Genomic DNA, 22,103 nt, shown 5'->3' with positions numbered 1-22,103 from the left:
TTAATATTTGTGTCATTCTCTCAACTTTTGGCCACGACTGTATATTTCAGCTTTTATTTCAGGTCAATAAACATGGGACCAACACTTTACATGTTGCGCTTATATTGTTGTTCAGTACACAAAGTAATTCTGCCAGAGAAAGTCGTTAGCCTACTACTCATGTGGGCAATCTGTTGACCCCTTTTAATCGAGAGAAGACTGTTAGCTAAATTGATGTATTCAGCTCCGAAAGTGGTTAAAGTTGGTTATAAGAACAACGTTTGAATTGTTCTAGAACCACATTTGGATCTGATTCTGAACACATCAACGAAACAGTCTAGACTACAATCCATTGACCCAGATTAGAAGAGTTCAACAGAGCGCTTCGATGTTGCAATAGCCGTGTAGTCTTCCACATCTGAAGATGAAGCTGAAAGAAAAGTWWYWRMKYWRWWACTTTTCTTTCAGCTTCATCTTCAGATGTGGAAGACTACACGGCTATTGCAACATCGAAGCGCTCTGTTGAACTCTTCTAATCTGGGTCAATGGATTGTAGTCTAGACTGTTTCGTTGATGTGTTCAGAATCAGATCCAAATGTGGTTCTAGAACAATTCAAACGTTGTTCTTACAACTAAAGGGTATCTCAGCTGCGGTAGACAAGGCTATCGTACCGCCAGATCCGATGAACACTGTTAATTTTAGTATGCCTAAAATACTGCATCTCTCTCGCTCTCTCGCTCTCTCGCTCTCTCGCTCTCTCGCTCTTTACAGTGACCTCGCCTTTACCACCTTATTTCCTCTCCTCCTTGTCCGGTCTGGCCATACATGGTCCTTCTCCTCCGTTTGCCTTTTCACCACCAAGTGATAGGCTGATAGTGAAACCCTGTGCATTATTCCAATCCTGTCAACGACGGGAAGTTATCTTGGGCCCCTGAGAAGGGGGCTGGGAACATGAAGGGGAACTTAAGCAGGGTTAGAGTCTCCGAGACCCTTGGCTGATTCAAACCAGACCTGGTAGATAAGAAACAGCTCACTCCACACACCCCCTCCCACTTCACTCACGTGTAAAGGCAACATAAATTATCCTCCTAATACGCAGCCTGCCGCGTTTGCCCCAGTTCGGGCCCTACACAAACACTGYCATTTCCTGCCCGAGAGGAGCAATCCTGGTCCAGGCAAGAATGGGGCCTCTCTTACTCGCCCCGTACACTTCTGCTTCTCCTGGGGCCCTTGTCCATCAAGGGGCCATCGTCCACCTAGTGGTGCATGCGGGTTTGACTGTGTGTTTGATTTACGATGTGGCACTTGTGTAAAGATTGGCGGGTTATTGCGCACCGATGCAAAGCATTATTCATCACCGCATGTAGGGTGAAGTAAATTAATGTAGGCTATAATACTTTTTTTTTTGTCTATGCATTACTGAGAACCTGAAAGCTGTCCACTCAGTATATCTCCTCCCCAGCCCCCGTTGCAATCTAATAGTGCCCGGACCAAAAGCGATAGGACCTAATTTCTCACTCTCCCAACCAATCGTATTAAAACGGGATTACGGGCTGCAGTTTGATCTGATCTAAAAAACTAATAATCTCCTTCCAATCTGTCTGGGAGTTAATAGGGCTGTGGTTGGTGGGTCTGGGAGTAGAAGGCAGGTCATTTGGGAGCTGGTAGGGCTGTGGTTGGTGGGTCTGGGAGTAGAAGGCAGGTCATTTGGGAGCTGGTAGGGCTGTGGTTGGTGGGTCTGGGACAGGGGGCAGTGGCGGTTGTGTAAATCTGGTATGTCTGTTCCCATTAACCCAGTTAGAGCGGCGTGAGCCTCATGTTGACTGATGGGGCCCGCTCGCTCCTCCTCATCACCAGAGCACATGTGGCTGAGATGGACAGGGAGCCAGACTCACCGCAGACAAGCAGCAGCTTTGTGGGGTGCTACCAGGCTGGGGGGCACTCACTGGTAATCCTCCCACACTCCCACACTCAAGCATGCAAAAACACAGTCGTGCAAAGTGAGGAAAGAAAGCTGAAGAGGAGGGTTGACATATTTGCTGGTAGAGCGAGAGGAGAGAATGTATATCTGAGATATTTTCTGGCTGAGAGAGAGGAGAGAGATTGGCTGAAAAGAGAAGGACAGAAGAGGAAGAAGGCTTTCTGGCACAGATTGTGAATAGAAGACGGGAGGTGAGAGAATGCCAGCCACGGCAGGGGCACAGGTAGACCGGGTCAGAGAGAAGAGGGAGAGGAGAGAAAAGGAGAGGTGAAATAGCTGGGTCTCATAGTCCGAGAGCATCTGGTCATCGTGGTGGTGCCACAGGGCTGCTAATTTCTCCTAAATGGAGATTTTCTCTCTTCTCCCACACTCACCTGTCCATCTCCTCATTTGAATTCCATGCTGTCACTGTCACTTGTCCACTCAAGCTTAACATTGTTGTCATCTATCGCCCACCAGGTGCCTTTAGAGAGTTCTTCAATGAGCTTAACACCTTGATAAGCTCATTTCCTGACAATGTCTCACCGCTCTTTGTGCTGGGCAACTTCAACCTCCCGATGTCTGCCTTCCATTCATTTTTCCCCCGAACTCTTTCCTCTCCTTGCCTCTTTTGACCTCACCCTTTCCCAGTCTCCTCCCACACACAAGGCAGGGAGCACACTTGACCTCATCTTTACTAGAGGCTGTTGGTCTACTAATCTCACGGCAACCCCCCTCCAGGTCTCTGATCACTATTGTGTTTCCTTTTCTGTCTCCCTCTCCTCCAACCCTAGCCCCTACCCAGATGGTCATGCTCCATCGCAATCTTCGCTCTCTTTCTCTCCCACTACTCTCTCCTCTTCTATCATTTCTCCCGTCTTCTAAATCCTTCTGTCTCCCGATTCTGCCTCTTCGACCCTACTATCCTCCCTATCCATGTCCTATGACTTGCACTGTCCCCTTTCCTCCCATCCGGCTCGACCCTCCCCTCCGTGGCTGAGTGACTCATTGCGAGCTTATGGAACAGGGTTGTGGGCAGCTGAGCAAAAATGGAGGAAAACTAAACTATCATCTTTTCACCCCCTCCTCTCTACCTTCTCTTCCTCAGTATCTGCTGCTACTAAATTTCTATCACTCTAAATTTAGGAACCTTCGGAAACCTTATCCTCTCCTTAATCCTCCCCCTCCTATCTCTCTGCAGACGACTTTGTCAACCACTATGAAAAGAAAGTTGCCTACATCCGCTTGTCATTCACTCAACCTATTGAGTCCACTGGTCCCACTCGCACAGAACTACCCTACGCCTTGACCTCTTTCTCAACCTCCCCGCTCGACCCTCCTCCCTTCTCCAGACCATCTTTGGAGACCTCCCATTCTTCACTTCCCTCAACTCATCCCTTACCACTGGCTATGTCCCCTCTGATTTCAAAATGGCCTGAGTCGTTCCCCTCCTCAAGAACCCAACACTCAACCCCTCTGATGTCAAAAACTACAGAACGGTAGGGCTGGGGTAATATGGCCAAAATCTCATATCCCGATATAGGTCATTTCATATAACAATACCTATCACGGTATAGCACATTTTCTGTAAATTCAATGAATAAATAGTATATATAAAATGACCACATGTAAAGGCCTATTTCTTATTAGCTTTTGAATTATACTCAACAAATAAAAGGTACTTACTCATTTGATTATTTATTTTATTTATAAGCTGTGCAAATTTTCAATTATGCATGTAACAAAATATAAAATATGAATGTATAAAATCTAAAAAGGTAAATATTTTTTTTTTAAATGGGGCCTTGCCTGGTTTTGYATGTTATTTTGGCATTAATACGTTTCACATATCAATTTGCATTTGGTACCTTGGGTCGAGTGTTAGCCCCAACTCACGAAAACCTCCATTTCTCRACCGTGTAAATTGGGGCCATGTCTTTGCAGATGTAAGTTGTAACGGCAGCTGTTATCTCCTTCCATCTTTGTGATTCTGTGCCATATGGTGTGCCGTGGGCAAAAGCCTCTTGCAACGTCTGTCTGTGGTTTGTTTTGAGCACTCAACTGTACTTTGTTGGGTCTCATCCGTAGACTCTCTCCGTACTGTTTCACATGATTTTTGCGTAGGTGTTAAAAGAGGTTAGTGGTGTTTGAGCCTGTTGTCGGGACCGGCCTGCGGCTTATTTTGCGGAGGACGGTTTTCTGGTCTGTGTCAGATTTTTCATACCCAAACCACGTCCATGCGACCGAAGTTGCCCCTCTTTTAGGTACGAGCTCCGTGTCTCCATGCTCTGTGTCACGTTCACTCTCTTCCATGTTTGTTTGTGTTGCAAATTTCCTTACACATGGCATGCTGCTCCTACCAGGTGACGTGGAGAGGATCTTTGTCTGCACCACTTACTCTCACTACAAGTGTCCCCCAAGGCTTGGTTCTAGGCCCTCTCCTCTTCTCTCTATACACCAAGTCACTCGGCACCGTCATATCCTCACATGATCTCTCCTATCATTGTTATGCGGATGACACTCACCTACTTATTTTCTTCCCCCCTTCTGACACTCAGGTGGCGTCACGCATCTCTGTGTGCCTGGCAGATATCTCAGTTTGGATGTCGGCCCACCACCTCATGCTCAACCTCGACAAGACGGAGCTGCTTTTCCTCCCGGGTAAGGCTTGCCCTCTCCAAGACCTGTCCATCACGGTTGACAACTCCACGGTGTCCCCCTCCCAGAGTGCAAAGAACCTTGGCGTGACCCTGGACAACACCCTGTAGTTCTTTGCAAACATCAAAGCAGTGACTCGCTCCTGCAGGATCATGCTCTACAACATCCGTAGAGTACGACCTTACCTCACACAGGAAGTGGCGCAGGTCCTAATCCAGGCACGTGTTATCTCCCATCTGGACTACAGCAACATGCTGTTGGCTGGGCTTCCCGCTTGTGCCATCAAACCCCTGCAACTTATCCAGAATGCTGCAGCCCACCTGGTGTTCAACCTTCCAAAATTCTCCCATGTCACCCCGCTCCTCCGCACACTCCACTGGCTTCCAGTTGAAGCTCGCAGCCACTACAAGACCATGGTACTTGCCAAGGAGCAGCGTAAGGAATTGTCCCTCCCTACCTTCAGTCTCTACTCGAACCCTTCACCACAACCCGAGTATTCCGTACTGCCACCTCTGGTCTCTTGGCCSTCCCACCCCTAGCTCCCGCTCAGCTCAGTCCAAGCTCTTCTCTGTCCTGGTACCCCAATGGTGGAAACCGCTTCCCCCTGAAGCCAGGACAGCAGAGTTCCTGCCCATATTCCCGAAAACATCTGAAACCCTACCTCTTCCATGAGTATCTTACATGGCTCGTCTGTCTGTCCATGCCTTCGTCCGTCCGTCCGTCCATGTGCGTGTGTGTTGAGATGATATTGATCTATTAGTTGTTTTGGGAACTGGCGTCAAGTTGTGCTGTTGAATGGCAGGATTTCCCTGCGAGGTAGGAAATAGATGTATTTCCCCCCAGCAGTTAATAGAACGCTGACAATGCATACTGCTGTGTTTGTGTCTTCCCTGCTTGCCCACATTTCTGACATATCTTTTGTCATCTATCTTAGGCCCCTCTGTGATTCTCATACAGTACTTGACTGCACATCAACGGTCTCTAAATGTGAAGCATGTCTGGTCTCTTGAGACCTATGATACTTTAACGAAAAACTTTATGCCCCTTGGCTATAGACGAGACATTTTCCATCCCTCAACCACGTTGTCAGTTCATTATTTTGGTCGGACTTCAAAGCATCCCTAATATGTCTGTCTATGTCTGCCAGCCTGTGGCGTAGTCTGGTGGTCTGGACTAGAGTAGTGTCTGGAGACTGAACAGAGAGACAAATGGGGTGTGTGTGTGTGTGTCGGGGGTCTAATCTAATAGGAAACACAGAAGCCTGTGACTGGTCGTAAAGGACAGTACACTGGAAGACCCTGTGAATTCCCCCTCACCCCACCCAATGACTGCTAGCCCCGCCAGCCTGTTGGCTAATGTAGTTACAATTCCCCCTAATAATGCTGAAATCTCATTAATATGCTTCACAGCTGGGCCCAATCACCCATGGGGATGACGTTAATCAAATCTCCCTGCCTATAACCCAGACCTGAACCTTACACAGACCAGGAATAGGCCAACGAATGAGGCCTGCTTTGAGCCACTCAGGCTTAACTTTACAAGATGGCCAGTAGGGTTTTCTGTATGGTTGTCTTTATACAGTCTGGGTGCCAGTCTGTTTCTCCTCTAGCCAATGACAGAGGATTTAAACTGACTGGTTATCAGGCTAGTTTTAATGTATTTGCAGAACTTTTGATATAGCCTATTTTTTTTGTGATTATTAGATGTGATCTGCCTCTTCTTTGAATAATTTCTTTGTCCTGCTGTTCGACCTAATCTACAGTGTAACTGAGTACTAAAAAGATGTCTAATGTGAGCACAACGGTTGAAGTGTACTTGTGAATCGAAAGAGCGACATTGTGAACGCTCAACACTCGCGCTAATGAAATGGCCGGTGCTTTGGGTGCTGCTGCCGTGTAAGCACATTAAGTTAACCCATTAACAACATGTTTTGGCTGCCGTCAAACGCAACACACACTGTGTTTTTGTACGTTTGTCTGGGAATGTGAACATCAAAGGGCATTATGAGAAACCAGAGAGCGAGATGTATCATGGTTAGTGTTCAGCGATTTAATGCTTTTTGAGGTAGGTTCGTTTTTTTATTTTATAATGGCGTTTCAATTTTATTTAAAAAATGTTTTTTACAATAAATACATTATGTGGGTTGAATGCTATAACACAGAATAAAACTATTTGGTTAACTGCCCATTATCACTTATTAGGCTCTAACTATCATTTATTAACTTTACTTAAATAAAATATTTTGGTTGTGTATTGTTTTTTTAGTTTGACTTTATTATTTCATTAATAAAACCCCAAAGATGGTAGAGATTGCCCATTATTGCTTATCACTTATTAATAAACCAACCTTTTCACATTACTTTAATGAAGTATTTCCATTGTGTGTGTGTGTATTTTTTTTAACTTTCATTTCATTCCAAGTCATCATCTCATCTCTGTTCATGCAGTAGCAGCCAGCCAGCCATCTATGACTGTGCGTCCCAAAGAGTTATCCCATTTAGGCTAGTCTAGCTCAGGGTTTCCCAAACTCTGTCCTGGGGCCCCCTCCCGGGTGCATGTTTTGGTTTTTGCCTTAGCACTACACAGCTGATTCAAATAACCAACTCATCATCAAGCTTTGATTATTTGAATCAGCTGTGTAGTGTTAGTTCAAAAACCAAAACATGCACCCAGGGGGGGACCCAGGACAGAGTTTGTGAAAACGCTGGTCTAGCTGGCTTGCTGCCTACAGTCTGACAATCACTACTTCAGTAGTTCTTCAAAATACATAAGGCATACTTTTAATACTGCTGGATAACAACTATCAATTAGATGCATTGTCGGGTAGAGATACCTAAGCAACTGCTTTCTATCCCTCTTGTTTGCGTCGCGTCCTGTGTGAATTTCTGTCCCTCTCTTCCTCTCCGTGTCTGTCTGCCGGCCCTACAGGCTTGCCCGTGCAAGAACCAATGAGAACAGGCAGCTGTTATTTAAAGAAACTAAAATAAACTGAAATTTCGGCTAGTCGCTCCGCACTAATCATGGTCATACTGATCATAGAGACTAGGAGTTTCACTGAGGTCGAGATGATTCAGATAGAACGGCTCGGCTATATCCAGTTCTATCTAGACAATGTCTCTATAGATGGTGCATTAACATGGTCCTTTACCCCCTTCAGTACAGCTCTATCATATTTAGATGGTTCATCAACCCACTGCCACTCCAATGAAGTACTGTATTTACAGGACTAGGGACAGCCTAGCTGGCCTTTTATACAGTATAGCTAAGCTAGCCTCTCTGTCATGGTGTCTACAGAGGCGAGCTAGCCTTATCAGTGCTTGGGAACAATAGACAGGCCTATGGCTGTAGCACTGCCCAGAGGTGCTCTATTGTCTGTGCTGTGGTAGAGCTGGTGTGGCCCAGCAGCCGTAGCAGCAGCCCTGTGGGCTCTGTCTTCTGAGTCAGCCCCTCCATCCCACAGGGCCACCATTGTTCTGTTCAATGCCCCAGCTCTGCTCTGCGCTCCAGAACTGGGCCATTGTGTTTAATTACAGTAACCAGTCCCCTCGCAGACTTTTGTCCTGTGTCCCAGATTTTGTCAGTTTTTCCATGTGTGCTCTCATTAGGACAGTTAGTGTGTGCGTGCGTGCCTGTGTAGGTGTGTGTGGCAGTGGGACTCGGTGGATAACTGAAGGGCTGTTGCCCTTGTGCGCATATGTACTGTACATGTGTTTGTTTGTGTGTGTGTTTGTATGCATAGTTACTAATGAAGGCAGTTTTAGTAGGGGTGAATAGGTTTGTGGACCTGGTAATAATGCAGGGTGTAATAGGAAGGGAAAGGGTGAATGGGTATTTGCTAATGCGAGAAAATGTCGTACATTACGTAAAGAGGTGCTCTATTTGGGTTTCATTTGTTTGACATGAGTGTAATGACTGCCAGCCAGGGCCAATGGGATCAGCGAAGACTGAATGCTGATGACAGCAAAAAAAGGTGATGAGAGCAAAATATTTCCCCCTTCACCCCTCCCTCTGTCCTCAACCCTTCATCCCTCCCTCTGTCCTCAACCCTTCATCCCTCCCTAAATGAATAAGAGGGTGCCTCTCTTTAACTTCTTCTTGTGTCCCCCCCGTCCGTCGTCAGTTGACGCGAATAGCGGACCCTATTTAATTAGTGCAGTGTTGAGTGTATTTTTACTTTTTCCTCTAAGCTCGTCCTCTGGGTACATTAAATACATACATAAGGTTAATACTGTTTTTCCTTTGGGTGAGGTTACAGTATGAAACACTAAACACAGGTGTATCAGAGCGGTAGGTATACATAACATTGCGTTTTTCCTTCTCTACCRCTCTTTCGCTCAGTCGTTCTCGCTCCCTATCTTTCAGGGCCAAGGTGGAGAGCCATGTGAGCTGCAGTGAGTAAGACTGCCGTAAACAGTCACTGTGCCTCCAGTCTTGCGCAGGCCTTGTTACTATAGGAGGGCTTATATTTAGCTATACTTTATATTGAACTTTTTAACTTTTCTTCATGCAGACTGGCTTTTGGCCATACAGGTGCATCTGTATTGGGTGCATCCTTTAGTAGTTAGCCTATATTTCATTACGCCTGTATTCCTTAGGCTTTGAACCCGTGTCATTTTACATAGAATGTTCCATGGCTGATGAATGACAATGCCTTTACAATAACGAGTGCAATGGGGGCACATGTATGTACAGAAGTGGAGTCCACTAGGGATCAGTTACGAGATCACCTTATCGTTTCCTCTATAAATTATTTTAAGGCTTTGAAGTGCTGACCCGAGGCTAGTTTGTGTTTACACATGGGCAAGACCCCCCCCTGGGAGATAAAAAATAAATAAAGTTTTCCTAACGAGGAGGTTTTTAAAGGTCATTCTCCATACGCCGGTGGTGCGGTTAGTGCCCGTTGAGTGTGTATCTGTGTGTGTGGTTTTGTCTTGGACTGGGTAAGAACCCGGCATGGCATTCTGTATAGCAGGGCTCTCCGACCCTGTTCCTGGAGAGCTACCCTCCTGTAGGTTTTAACTCCAACCCTGTTCCTGGAGAGCTACCCTCCTGTAGGTTTTAACTCCAACCCTGTTCCTGGAGAGCTACCCTCCTGTAGGTTTTAACCCCAACTCCAGTTTAACGCCAGCTCCAGTAACTAACCTGATTCTTCTTACCAAACAGCTCATTATTCGAATCAGGTGTGCTAGATTAGGGTTACAGCTAAAACCTACAGAACAGTATCTCTCCGGGAACAGAGTTGGAGAGCCCTGCTCCAGGGAGTAGGGCCACACAAGGGAGTTTGTGGCATTTAGAAGAAACCCACAGAACGGATCTCATAATAACTGTGGGACACAGCTGGTAGGATGAGGGAGGTGTGGGTACAACAGGGTTGACTAATGAGACCACCTTAGGTTGTACAGGAGCAAGCTAGCCACATGGGCTAAATAAGCTTCAATTTGTCCCCTAATGCTAAAGCACTAAGAAGCCAAAGTAATAGAGGAACGGTATTCGCACATGTTACAATATGCTGCTGGTCTGTTGGAAACAGCGGCCCACTTTTAAAGGCATCCACTCACTCTGTCATTCGTGCTCCTGAGTGGCGCAGTGGTCTAAGGCACTGCGTCTCAGTGCTAGGGGTGTCACTACAGACACCCTGGATCAATTCCAGGCTGTATCACAACCGGCCGTGATTGAGAGTCTCATAGGGCGGCGCCAATTGGCCCAGCATGGTCCGGGTCTGGCCGGTGTAGGCCGTCATTGTAAGTAAGAATTTGTTCTTAACTCGCGTGCCTAGTTGAAGGTAAAAAATATATATATTATAATAATAATTCTTCCGGTTTTGAGTGAGATTGTCTTTATATCCTGGGTCTGATTAGTGTTGCAATTGGTCCCTTCAATATGAGCTTCATTGGTGTTGTCTTTACAGTTAACTGCGTTACTGCTATCAGGATATCTGAACCTCGTGGATATACTGTACGTTTGCCTTGTGAAAAGGGAGATATCAGGATAATTTGGGGTTGGTTTTAACATTTATTTTATGTTTTTCCAGCGGTGAGCGTGAGCATATTGGTGTGCATCAGCCTGGTGCATTTGGGTTGTCTGAATGTACTCTTCCCAAGAGTTTTTCGGGACCATGCAAACTGCAGAAACATGAACAGACACATTAAAAAGAGAGCTGTGAGTGAAGAGAGGGAGATTATGTGGATGATGGACATAAGTGTGTTTGCGTCGGGGCGCGAGACAGTGGTGTTTCCATCCAGAACGGCTGTCTGCTGCGTCACGTGGAGTCTGTTCCCAGCTGTACTGCAAGCCTGGTGAACCCGTGAGCCTTGTGTTAAATATAGTTTGTTTATTTACACACGAGTGCCGCCCGGGCCTCTGGGCAGCTCCGAGACCGAGACGTCACAATTTCTCAATCTGTCTGTGTGTGCTACAGTGTATGACTGGTGTGTGTGTGTGTGTGTGTGATTACAGTGGTTTTGTGAAACACACAGAGGATATTAAGGGCATAGTCCACCATGCCTGTTACTTCAACCCAACAACAGCATTTCTCTACCCCCCCCACCCTCCCAGAGGCCTGCCGTATACTAGTTAAATTAGTTAAATAAAACAAAAAAGAACTACATTCTACAGCCCGTATGCCATGGCCTTGGATGAACAGCTGAGTGATGCTGCTCACCTGATCCCTTTATAGCCTGTCTATCTCAAGAATAATCATCTTAGGTCTCATATCAAGGGCTCCCGACTAATTATCTTCGTTAATTCGCCCGTCTTCAGCGTCTTAAGCCCTGTTTGTTTTGTGACTCAGAGAGAGAGAGGGGGGGGGGTGGAAAGAATTAGAGGAAGAGAAAGGACAGCCTTGGGGTGTCTGGTTCTCAATGTCCAACTTGACCTTAGCTTTTGTCACCTTTTCTCTCTGTGAAAACACGATGATACCGCTCGATTTCATTAGACCTACACACCCTTGGTGACCATATACACCAGGACTCGTATATCTTATACAACGGAGCGTAATGGACGCTAGTCCAGCAGAACATTATTCCTCGCTAGAAGCACCATTCATTCACACACAGCCTAGAGAGAATACTGTTATCTGTCCAGTTCCTTCCCTGATGGGTGAGCCAGTTCCTCTATACAGCCATTCAGGACATCCTTATGTGATCTCCGCTGCTAACATTGTCTCGATTGATATGTGGAACCCCCCAAGGTTACCGGTAAACAAGGATGGCCTGCTTTTCTCTTCGGCTCAAGCCTTGCTTTGATTCACCGTGTAGGCCTGTTTCTTGCCAAGCGCTCTGAGAGAGAGACTCTCTCGACAATACCCAGTCTTTCTTGTCGATAGTGGATACGATAGTGGCCTATAAAAGATATTGTCCTTGTCGTTTCTGTCGCTGAATGTGTTGTTAGGAAGTGTGTATCTATGTTGACTGTGTGTGTGTGTGTGTGTGTGTGTGTGTGTGTTAAGTAGTATGTACTAAGCATCTCCCGCTCTTCTCTCTCCCACAGCTATAGAGACGCAGAGTACCAGCTCAGAGGAGATAGTGCCGAGCCCGCCGTCGCCCCCTCCTCCCCCGCGGGTCTACAAGCCCTGCTTCGTGTGCCAAGACAAGTCCTCAGGATACCACTATGGAGTCAGCGCCTGTGAAGGCTGCAAGGTGAGACACACCACCTAACCTTATATCCATACACGATATTCTATACTATATTCTATTCTATGCTGTATTTCTTTCTATTTGATCCAAGGATCAAATTGTACATTGATTCTGGGGGATGTTCTGTAAGTGGTGGGCTGGCCCAATGTTCTGAATGCATATAGGGGTGCCCATGTTGATATTTCTAACACATATCCTGCTTGTCCTGGTTTGGAATGGGAGTAACCAGTCCCAGGGGTCATCACCCTGTGGCACCCCTGAACATTTRAACGCATGCTATGCCTAGCATTTCCAATTAACTTTATCCAAAGTTCAGAATAGACATAGACCGGTTGGGGGGTGGACTAAAAATAGTGGACTGGACCATCGCTTGTGTCATTGCTTATTCTAACCTCCTATATCTAGGGAATATACCTAATCAGTTGCTCAACCGAAATGTGAGAGGGGCTGCCTTAATCGACATCTATGTCATCAGCGCCCGGGAAGCAGTTGTTGTGGGGGCCAACTGCCTTGCTTAAGGGCACAGCGACAGATTTTTCACCTAGTCGAAGCGGGGTTTCAAACCAGCGACCTTTCGGTTACTGGCCCGACAGTCTTAACCACTAGGCTACCTGCCGCCCTATACATTATCTATATGTGATGGGACTGCCAGATGTGGGCTATGCTTCAAAAATATTGCGCTATACAGTTCTCATAAACTATATGGAAAAATGTCTTCCGTTAGTGGCTTTAGTTGGAGAGTGTGGATCTGCTGTGTCGTTTCAACTCCAAATGAAATCATTATCGAAAGCGGGTGCTCCGGCCGGGTGCAGAAGAGCTGCACCCTCATTCAGCAAGAGTCAACACGTACACTTGTCATCCCCACTCTCCATGCATGTGTCATAAGCCATCTCCAGCACGTCCTCGAATATCATGTGTCCTTCACTCCCGAGCTGTCCATTGATCAGGCCTCGCAAGCCTYTTCATGTGGTTATGTGAGATGTGTTATGAAAGCAGCAGGTACACTGACTTCCACAATGTCCTGTAATAAGGCAACCGTCTGCCTTCTGAAGTGGTATCTGGCCGCCTTATCTGCAGTACAGTGTTTCATAAGACCGGCATGTGGGGTTGTGTAAGCTTGTGTAATCAGTGGTGCGCTGAGAGTCTCGCTGTTCATCTGTAATGCATGGAGGTCGAGGGGTGGGGGTTTAAGGGGATGGTGTTTGAGGGGTTGAGGGCAGGGCGATGGTCTAAGACTGGCAGGCAGAGAGGGAGGCTGGATGACTGGCTGCGGTGGTGACAGGTGACCATTAGGTCTGCCTCACATGGCTGGGCCCAGGGAAGAGAACACCTGGCCTGGGGCGGGGGATGGAGGGAGGGATAGAGGTGCTGCAGGAAGGAGCCCAGTTGACACTCAAAGGAAGACGGGTCACGGCATCCACAGTGGAGATGAGAAAAGGGGGATTAGGAAGAGGGCGAGAAGGAAAGAAGAGGAGGAGAGATTAGAAAGACGGGGACATAAGGACCGGAGAGGAGGAGAGTAGAGATGACCGAAAGGGGAGAACAAAGAGATGAGTGGAGCTTCTGGAGCCCAAAGAGTCCGGTTTTAACACAGCAAGATCTCGCCGCCTTCAATGGAACTTAACCTGCCCTCTAATAGAGACTTAGAAAAAGTGAACAAGGAAAATAAATCCTTAACCTGCCCTTTTATGAGGGCAGAAATGCACCACTTGCCGGAGTTGCCTGTTGCACGTCCTCTATCTTTTAATGTCTCTTAACTTCACTCTACTCCTTGTTGTCTAATAGTCCCTGATTTTAACTATGCTAATGACTGAATACTAGCTATTGATGGAGAGATGTAGAGTGAGTGTGCGTGCAGTCTGAGTCGATATGAAAGCAGGACCATGACTTCATGTTGGCTATATAAGAAACAAACTGGCTAAAACTCACTGGGTGCGTGCAAGCGTGTGCATGCGTGTGTACATCCCTGCCGGGTGGTAGCTACCCCAGCGCCAGCTGCTAGTCACCGCCCCCCCAGCAGAACTTACACAAATTCAGCATTCGCCTCCCCTCTGTCCTGTTCACCATAGGAGGTGAGTAAGCTTGGCATTCTTAATAATTCAACCCTACAGGCATATTCATGTATATATGGCCAGTCATCGGAGACTGGGGTAAGTTGAGGGTTAGCATTTTAGCATCGCCTTAACTAGCCCAGCTACAAAGCCCAACCCTGGGGGGGGTGGCGTTGAGGGATATGGTCGGAACAAGCTACTTAGAGATGGCTCATTTGTTTGTTGTTGAAGTGGAGAACTCTCTCATGTTCCCTCTCTTTCTCCCAGATATAAACACTTTAACATAACATTTGCATGCTCTCTTCATATTTATGTTTTTGCCTCCGAGGCGTCGGTGCACAGCATGAACCCTCTCTTTTTATTTTTCTTTGAGGCGAAAGAGACTAGCATCCTTAAACCCCCCCCCCCCCCCCAACATTGCTCGTCTCTCTGATGTTGCGGTGTTTTTGGCTGTCCTTGTTAGTCACTTTAGTAATGTGCCTGTCACAGACGTAGTCGCCGAGCAGGAGAGGCAGAGTCTCTTGGCATTTTCAGATGGTCGCATGAGGTCACCTGCACACTCAGTGGGAGTCTGGGGAGGCTGGCTTTACTCGAGGCACAGTTTGTGAACTACAAGTATTTTTTGCTGTGAAGTTTCAGATCTTTCCCACGCAATCAACCGTTACCACACACAAATGCACAACATCAGTTACAGTCAGGTCCAAAATTATTGGCATAAATGTGAGMAAAATAATATAAATACTGAGCTATATTGTATGCTCCCCCCCAAAAAATCTAATAATATTATTTTATACTAATACAATTGCTCATAGAAAGAGATTTTGTCTACCAAGTAAAACAGATTTTCTCTCAAAGATATGGGTCAATTATTGGCCCCCCTGTTTTCAATACCTTTCAATATCTCACGAGGATAACGGCACTGAGCCTTTCACTAGAATGTTTTATGAGATTACAGAACACATTGGGAGGGATCTTAGACCATTCCTYCATACAGAATCTTTCCAGAACAATGATATCCTTCGTCTGCACTTATGGGACTGCCCTCTTCAGTTCAAACCACAGGTTTTCAATGGGGTTCCAGTCCGTAGACTGAGATGGCCTCTGGTTGCTGCCGTCCCTTACAGTTGTGCCACGTTTACGCAATAGCACTTTAATCGATTGATCAAACACACATATATAGCCTACAGTAGACTGTAATAATACTGTTCCTCGTCTCGCTCACCTTCAAATAGGATCCCTCCCCACCTATCAGCCTGCCGTCTCTCCTCTCAGGAGGGGTAGGACGAGGAGAGCGAAGGATAGCCGATGATCCGGGAAGGACAAATTGTGGGTTTTCGTCCATCTGTCGGCCAGAGAGCTAATCTCCTGGAATTGTGGCGCTCCCCTGCCAGCCGGCCCCACCCAAACATGACCCACCCCCTTTCCTCCGTGATACACATTGACCCACCCCCTTTCCTCCGTGATTCAACATGACCCACCCCCTTTCCTAACCTATGACCCACCGTCGCTCCATCCGCCCGTCAATGTTGCCAGTGATTAACCCATTGAGTGACTAATGAAAATAAATAGAGTTATAACATTCACATTGTGTTTTGATACTGATGGCATCCTCTACAGTATCTGCCTTGCCAGAATACACAAAGGGGGTAGATGTACCGTTTGTGAGCTGTTAGGGTTTTTAGGGTTTCGGAGCTTTGAGRCGCATGGTTTGGCGATTTTTGTTTATCTGACACCCTCGTCCTTTTCATTTTGTTTCAGATATCCGTTGAAACAAAATGATCCGCGGCGAGTGGTTTTTTGTTTTGGTTCTGAGAGTGCTTGTAAAGCATTTTAAACCCATGTTCTCTCTCTGTAATGATTTTCAGTTGGCCCCGACCCAGAATTTCTTTCTGCTGGGCCATTTTAAATATATAAAGTAGGTCATGGAAAATAGCTAGAGGCCCATTGGCCTCTGCGTTTCATATCCCCGAACCGTTTTGACTTACTTAAAGTCCTAAAAGCATCTCTCAATGTCCTAATGGGCTATTACCAAGGTACGTGGGTGATCTCATGAGATGGCAACAGGAGTTAATATTTCTCCTGCAGATTATTCATTGCTACGACTTTCAAGAGCGTAGTGTTTAGGTAACGCACTGTGGACCTTATGGAACACTCTGGGACTGTCTATAGGTTCTTGAATCTCCTCACGCTCACTGACAATATATCTCTCTCTCTCTTCTCCTCGCTCTCTGTCTTCATTCCTCCGTCCTCCAGGGCTTCTTTCGGAGGAGCATCCAGAAGAACATGGTGTACACGTGTCACCGGGAGAAGAACTGCATCATCAACAAGGTCACCAGGAACCGCTGCCAGTACTGCCGGCTGCAGAAATGCCTGGAAGTGGGCATGTCCAAGGAGTGTGAGTAGCACTGCTAAACTACACCACCCTGCCAACCCTAACCTCAGTACACTATACGCTACACCTCCCGGTCAGGACGTCAACCACAGAGGCCATGTCGTTATCCAAACTATGCACTGACAATCAGGACAATCAGTTAATTTCCGTTCGACTGCCATCTGGGATGAAATGTCTGGGTATTTGATTGAGTTCCGATTGATGGGATATCATGCATCACTGAAGTACGCCACACTGTCCAGTCGAGCCTATTTTACACAACAAAAACTCTGATCACAATCATCATTCTCTATCATAGAGCCTCAGAACTGTGTGTGTGTGTGTGCGYGTATACAGTGGGGAGAACAARTATTTGATACACTGCCGATTTTGCAGGTTTTCCTRCTTACAAAGCATGTAGAGGTCTGTAATTTTTATCATAGGTACACTTCAACTGTGAGAGACGGAATCTAAAACAAAAATCCAGAAAATCACATTGTATGATTTTTAAGTAATTAATTAGCATTTTATTGTATGACATAAGTATTTGATACATCAGAAAAGCAGAACTTAATATTTGGTACAGAAACCTTTGTTTGCAATTACAGAGATCATATGTTTCCTGTAGTTCTTGACCAGGTTTGCACACACTGCAGCAGGGATTTTGGCCCACTCCTCCATACAGACTTTCTCCAGATCCTTCAGGTTTCGGGGCTATCGCTGGGCAATACGGACTTTCAGCTCCCTCCAAAGATTTTATATTGGGTTCAGGTCTGGAGACTGTCTAGGCCACTCCAGGACCTTGAGATGCTTCTTACGGAGCCACTCCTTAGTTGCCCTGGCTGTGTGTTTCGGGTCGTTGTCATGCTGGAAGACCCAGCCACGACCCATCTTCAATGCTCTTACTGAGGGAAGGAGGTAGTTGGCCAAGATCTCGCGATACATGGCCCCATCCATCCTCCCCTCAATACGGTGCAGTCGTCCTGTCCCCTTTGCAGAAAAGCATCCCCAAAGAATGATGTTTCCACCTCCATGCTTCATGGTTGGGATGGTGTTCTTGGGGTTGTACTCATCCTTCTTCTTCCTCCAAACACGGCGAGTGGAGTTTAGACCAAAAAGCTCTATTTTTGTCTCATCAGACCACATGACCTTCTCCCATTCCTCCTCTGGATCATCCAGATGGTCATTGGCAAACATAGTATAGTATACAAAGCATAGTGAGTCTTAGTGGACCTCTGTGAAGAATATGTTAGCACCTGCGGAGAGTGAATGAGCAGGCGTCGCCTCTGATCAGTGCATCCCTGGGGCTGTGTGAACACACTCCCTCCCCTCACACACACACACATACACACACACACTGTCAGACCAGATTAGCTAATTGGTGGAGGTGAGACGCGCACACACACACACACACAGGTCCACACTGTATGCATTGTAAATATACTGACTCACACACACACACACAGGCGGGCACACTCCTCCCTCTCTCTGTCGTCTCTCTACTATGGTATTTACCCTCTTCATGGTACTGTAAGCGCTCTGTGAGTTTCCCATGCGGCTGGCCGTCTGAGGCCTACTGTAAAGTAAGTTATCCTCAGCGCTCCTTACCTCTGAATGGGCCCATTAATCATGATTATGAGGATTACAGCAGGCCGGCTCTGCAACACCCACCACAGGGACAGACAGGAGATAGTTTGAAATGGCACTGCCATCTTGTGGCTTGAAGTYGGTACTGCATGGCTGAAGGTAAATAGACAGGATAGGTAGAAGTGGAACCTAACAACTGATACAGGGTGAGATGTTTCTTCTGTTCATCTCCCTAATGGTTAAGGGCCAACTTCTATCTCAAGTTCTAAAAGTAGCCATATAGGTTCACTCTTAAGGCGTCAGCATGCTGAACTCAGCTAGGTGAACCGAAAGAGTGTGCTTGCATGCTCCCTTCAGCCTTCGCTTGAAAAACAAGAAAAAAGCGACAATACTGTACATATTGTCCATTTTGAGACACAGTAGCCAGTATACACTTCCTCACAATAGTCAGAATTAATCTGAGATAACTCAAGAAATCTTTCATCAATTTGAAAGTTTTTGCAGAGGAGATCTTAGTCACGCAATTTTACAGCTAACTAAGATGTTTGGTGCAGTATTTCGTCTCTCATTGAATGACAACAGACTTTATTGAAAAATCCCTACTGTTGACCAATCACCGACTAACGGGTATAGACTTTGGCTCCGGACTTCGGCTTTCCTCGAGAAAAAATGTTGGGTTCCTGAACAGCCGATTTTAAAAACCTCACCAGAGTCCAAAATGAACAAAAATGTCGTCATAATATATGCACAAACTCTTCCGAACTGTTTCGTCTGGGAAGCATGCGGACGGACGCCTTTACTCTCCCATACTCCCTCTATTTATTCTGTGTGTGTGTGTACCTGTCTCTTATACACATCTAGATGTGTATAAGAGTGTGTGTGTGTACTGATTGGGTTATGTGAGGGTGTAGTGTTGAGATGTCTTTCTCCGTGTGTCCCTGTGTCCTGGCCGATGACTTTGGTTGTGTTGCGGGGCTCCGTCAGGGGGGGGGGGGCTGGCCATCTGGGGGCCTGCGGGGAGCTACCGAGGAGGCTGGGAGTGCCGGCCGCTCTGCTAGGGGACGTCTCGGTGACCTTGCGTCTGTTCGACAGCTCCAACACCGTCAGGACCAGTGCCAGGTGACCATGCCGAGGCAGAGAGGGGAAGAGGGAGTGAAAGAGAAGGTGGGGAGAGATGGGGGTTACCAGGGACAGCCTGAGAGAGGATTCAGTGATGTCGAGGAAAGGCAGGGCTGGCCTGGAGTTTTTGGGGGAAATGCTCTTTTACAATATCAATGTTGACTATGTTTGTTTCCTTAGGCGTGCCGTTAAAACTCTGCTGGTGACTACTGTATGCGTGTAGAATGTAGACTTGATCCATGTCATGAAGTTGTGTGGTTTTGAATTTGGTTTGTATGATGTCTTCTGGTGACCGTGTGTTCAGAATACATTCTGTGTACGACAGAGAATATGCCTATTCAAGTTATAGTTTTTTTGTGTGTGTTTTGAATTTGGTTATTAACGTTCAGATTATAGGACGGTCCATTTCATTGTACATGCGTAAACGTTCTCCGCTGTAATTACTGCGGTAGGGTATGTGTGTGGCTGTACTGTACTACGGGGGAGCCCTGTGTTAGTGTGTGCCCTGTCGAGGGGGTAAAACTGTGCCCCTCCTTGTCGCCTCAGCTCCTCGCTCCAGCTCCAAAGGCGGGATGGCGTTGGGCCCCCAGCCGCCGCCCCCACCCTTGGAGACCGGGAGGGGACAGACTGGGGCGCCAGGGGCGGACAGGGCAGCTCCCCCGGGTAAGCAGTCACCCCCCCTCCTTCCCAACCCCATTCCTCCGTCCCCTCTTTCCCTCCATCCATCCCTCATCACCTGTTTTCATCTCCCGTGCAGTGCCCTAGCATCTCCAGCATGTATGAACGGAGGAGGAGGAGGAGGRTAGGAGAGGATAGAGGGAGAATAAGTTTCATCATTGTCTGGCCAAAACAGAGCAGTGAGAGAGAGGCAGGCAGGAGAAGCAGGGGAACATTGACATTTTTATCTTTCCATTGAATTTAATCTGTGTGATGGACGACCTGTCATGGGTTTAATTTTCCTCCTTCAAATTATCCCTGTCTGTCAGCTAGCTGGCCCTCTTTCTCTTTCTCATACACACAGACACACACACATGTGCACGCACCCACACATTCATACACACGCACGCAGACACATTGTCAAACGTAGCCTTTTATATTATGAAATCCACTATGAGTACAAGTGATTGATTGATGGAAGTATGTGTATTGCTTCTAGCATACCCAATACAATACTGTACGCTACAATGAATAGACTGCTAGAATGTGTTGCATATCAGTGGGAAACCCAATTCCACACGGTCGTACCATTTTAAGAATGCTAGAAAGAATCCTTCATAGCTCAAACACATTCATATTCAAACAAAGCATTCATGTAGACACATTCCCATGATTTACACACACACACACACACACAAAATATAATGCTGTGGGCTGTATTTCTTCTCCCCCTCGCTAGCCCTGCTATGGATCGCCCTCCAGTTATTGCACACAGCAATTCTCCGTGACTGATCGCGAGTCCCGGCTAATRGTTCTTTAATGACTGCRTTMAATTGTGTTGTGCRGCTTWTGATTGCGGTGYCAATTTGTCAGCACGGGTAATGTCTCTGCGTTAAGGATGCTCCACTTTTATTTAGGGAATTCATTTAACGTCTCCAACGGGCGCCGCAATGGCGGCTGAGGGGGGCGCTAAGTCGCTTTGACAGGTACGGGAGAACGGGGTAGGGCCCGAGACACACACGTACACGTACACACACACACACACACACACACACACACACACACACACACACACATCATTCTCAGCTCTCCTCACCTGTCATCTCCTTTAAAGGTGGATGGACTTTGTGGCAAGGAGAAATAGCTGTTGGCAATGTATAGATGTAAGAAAGTGCTTTACTTTACTTGCTTGCTTTTTATTTGTTAGTGACGCACATTAATCAATATCTCTGTAATTGTGCCAAATTTTTCCAAAAGTCACATTTTCATCTGAAGTCCCTTGGGTCTGAGTGATGTGAGGGTGCGCTTACCTAGCAAATGCATGATCTGCTGTTGTATAGTGTGTGAGTATCAGACCTGGATCCCCCCCGTCTCACCGGAAGTTATCCCAGGGAGAGAGCCCTGTCTGTGGACTGATTTAATGAATGTTGTCCCTGTACGGTGCATCCCTTTCTGGCCCTAGACAGACAGTAACCTGTGATGAGTTTTGTGTACCCCTATAATGGTTAGGATTTGGACAGGGGAACTGATCCAGGATCTGTGCCTAAGGGTAACCTCTGGGTCGAGGTCTGGGACCACTGGGTCTGCGCTGGGACTCGAGCTGTGGTCTGGGGAAAGGGGGAGAAGAGGAAAACAACAAACCCAGGGAAGACCTATCAGAGGACAAGTGAAGCTTGGAGCGACAAAGAGGGAAATAAGCTAGCTATTGAGGATTAAAGAGAGGGAGAAGAGAGGAATGCGCAACAGTGATGGAGATAGAAAGAGTGCATGAGAGCGAATGCTAGAGGGGGTTGTGCAGCTAGTGGGAGCGGGGGCTCAGTCGAGCCCTTAAAACCATTACCGCCTGGATATTTGTCATATTATGTTATTAGATTAGCCAGGGCCTCTAATGAAAGCAGTAGCAATGTGTCAGCATTATGAACGACCTTATCCGCCAACGCTATTTATCACCTAACCAGCCTCCCCTCGTCAGACCTATACACCCCAGGGTGGGTGAGGGGAGGGAGGGGGAGAGCTGAATATACCCTAATGGCTTTCCAATGCTAAACACAGCAGCGGCTGGTGTATTTGTCATTTCGGGAGTGAG

General features: G+C 46.8%; 1 protein-coding gene across 7 annotated transcripts in view; it reads left to right on the top strand.

Moving 5' to 3' along the window:
• raraa (retinoic acid receptor, alpha a) overlaps positions 1-22,103 on the top strand; it is a 201,918-nt gene that overhangs the window by 171,027 nt on the left and 8,788 nt on the right. For 5 of the 7 annotated variants that reach the window (XM_070448323.1, XM_024007655.2, XM_070448322.1 and 2 more), the window contains 3 exons: positions 12,087-12,235; positions 16,537-16,678; positions 19,907-20,023. In XM_070448323.1, coding sequence (XP_070304424.1) covers positions 12,087-12,235; positions 16,537-16,678; positions 19,907-20,023 — 408 coding nt within the window. The remainder of the gene's footprint in view (positions 1-12,086; positions 12,236-16,536; positions 16,679-19,906; positions 20,024-22,103) is intronic. The other 2 variants (XM_070448325.1, XM_024007657.2) reach the window with 1 other exon arrangement.

Source organism: Salvelinus sp. IW2-2015, linkage group LG18, assembly GCF_002910315.2.
Source record: "Salvelinus sp. IW2-2015 linkage group LG18, ASM291031v2, whole genome shotgun sequence".
In the NCBI taxonomy this organism is placed as follows: domain Eukaryota; kingdom Metazoa; phylum Chordata; class Actinopteri; order Salmoniformes; family Salmonidae; genus Salvelinus; species Salvelinus sp. IW2-2015.
This window is presented reverse-complemented; position numbering and strand designations above follow the sequence as displayed.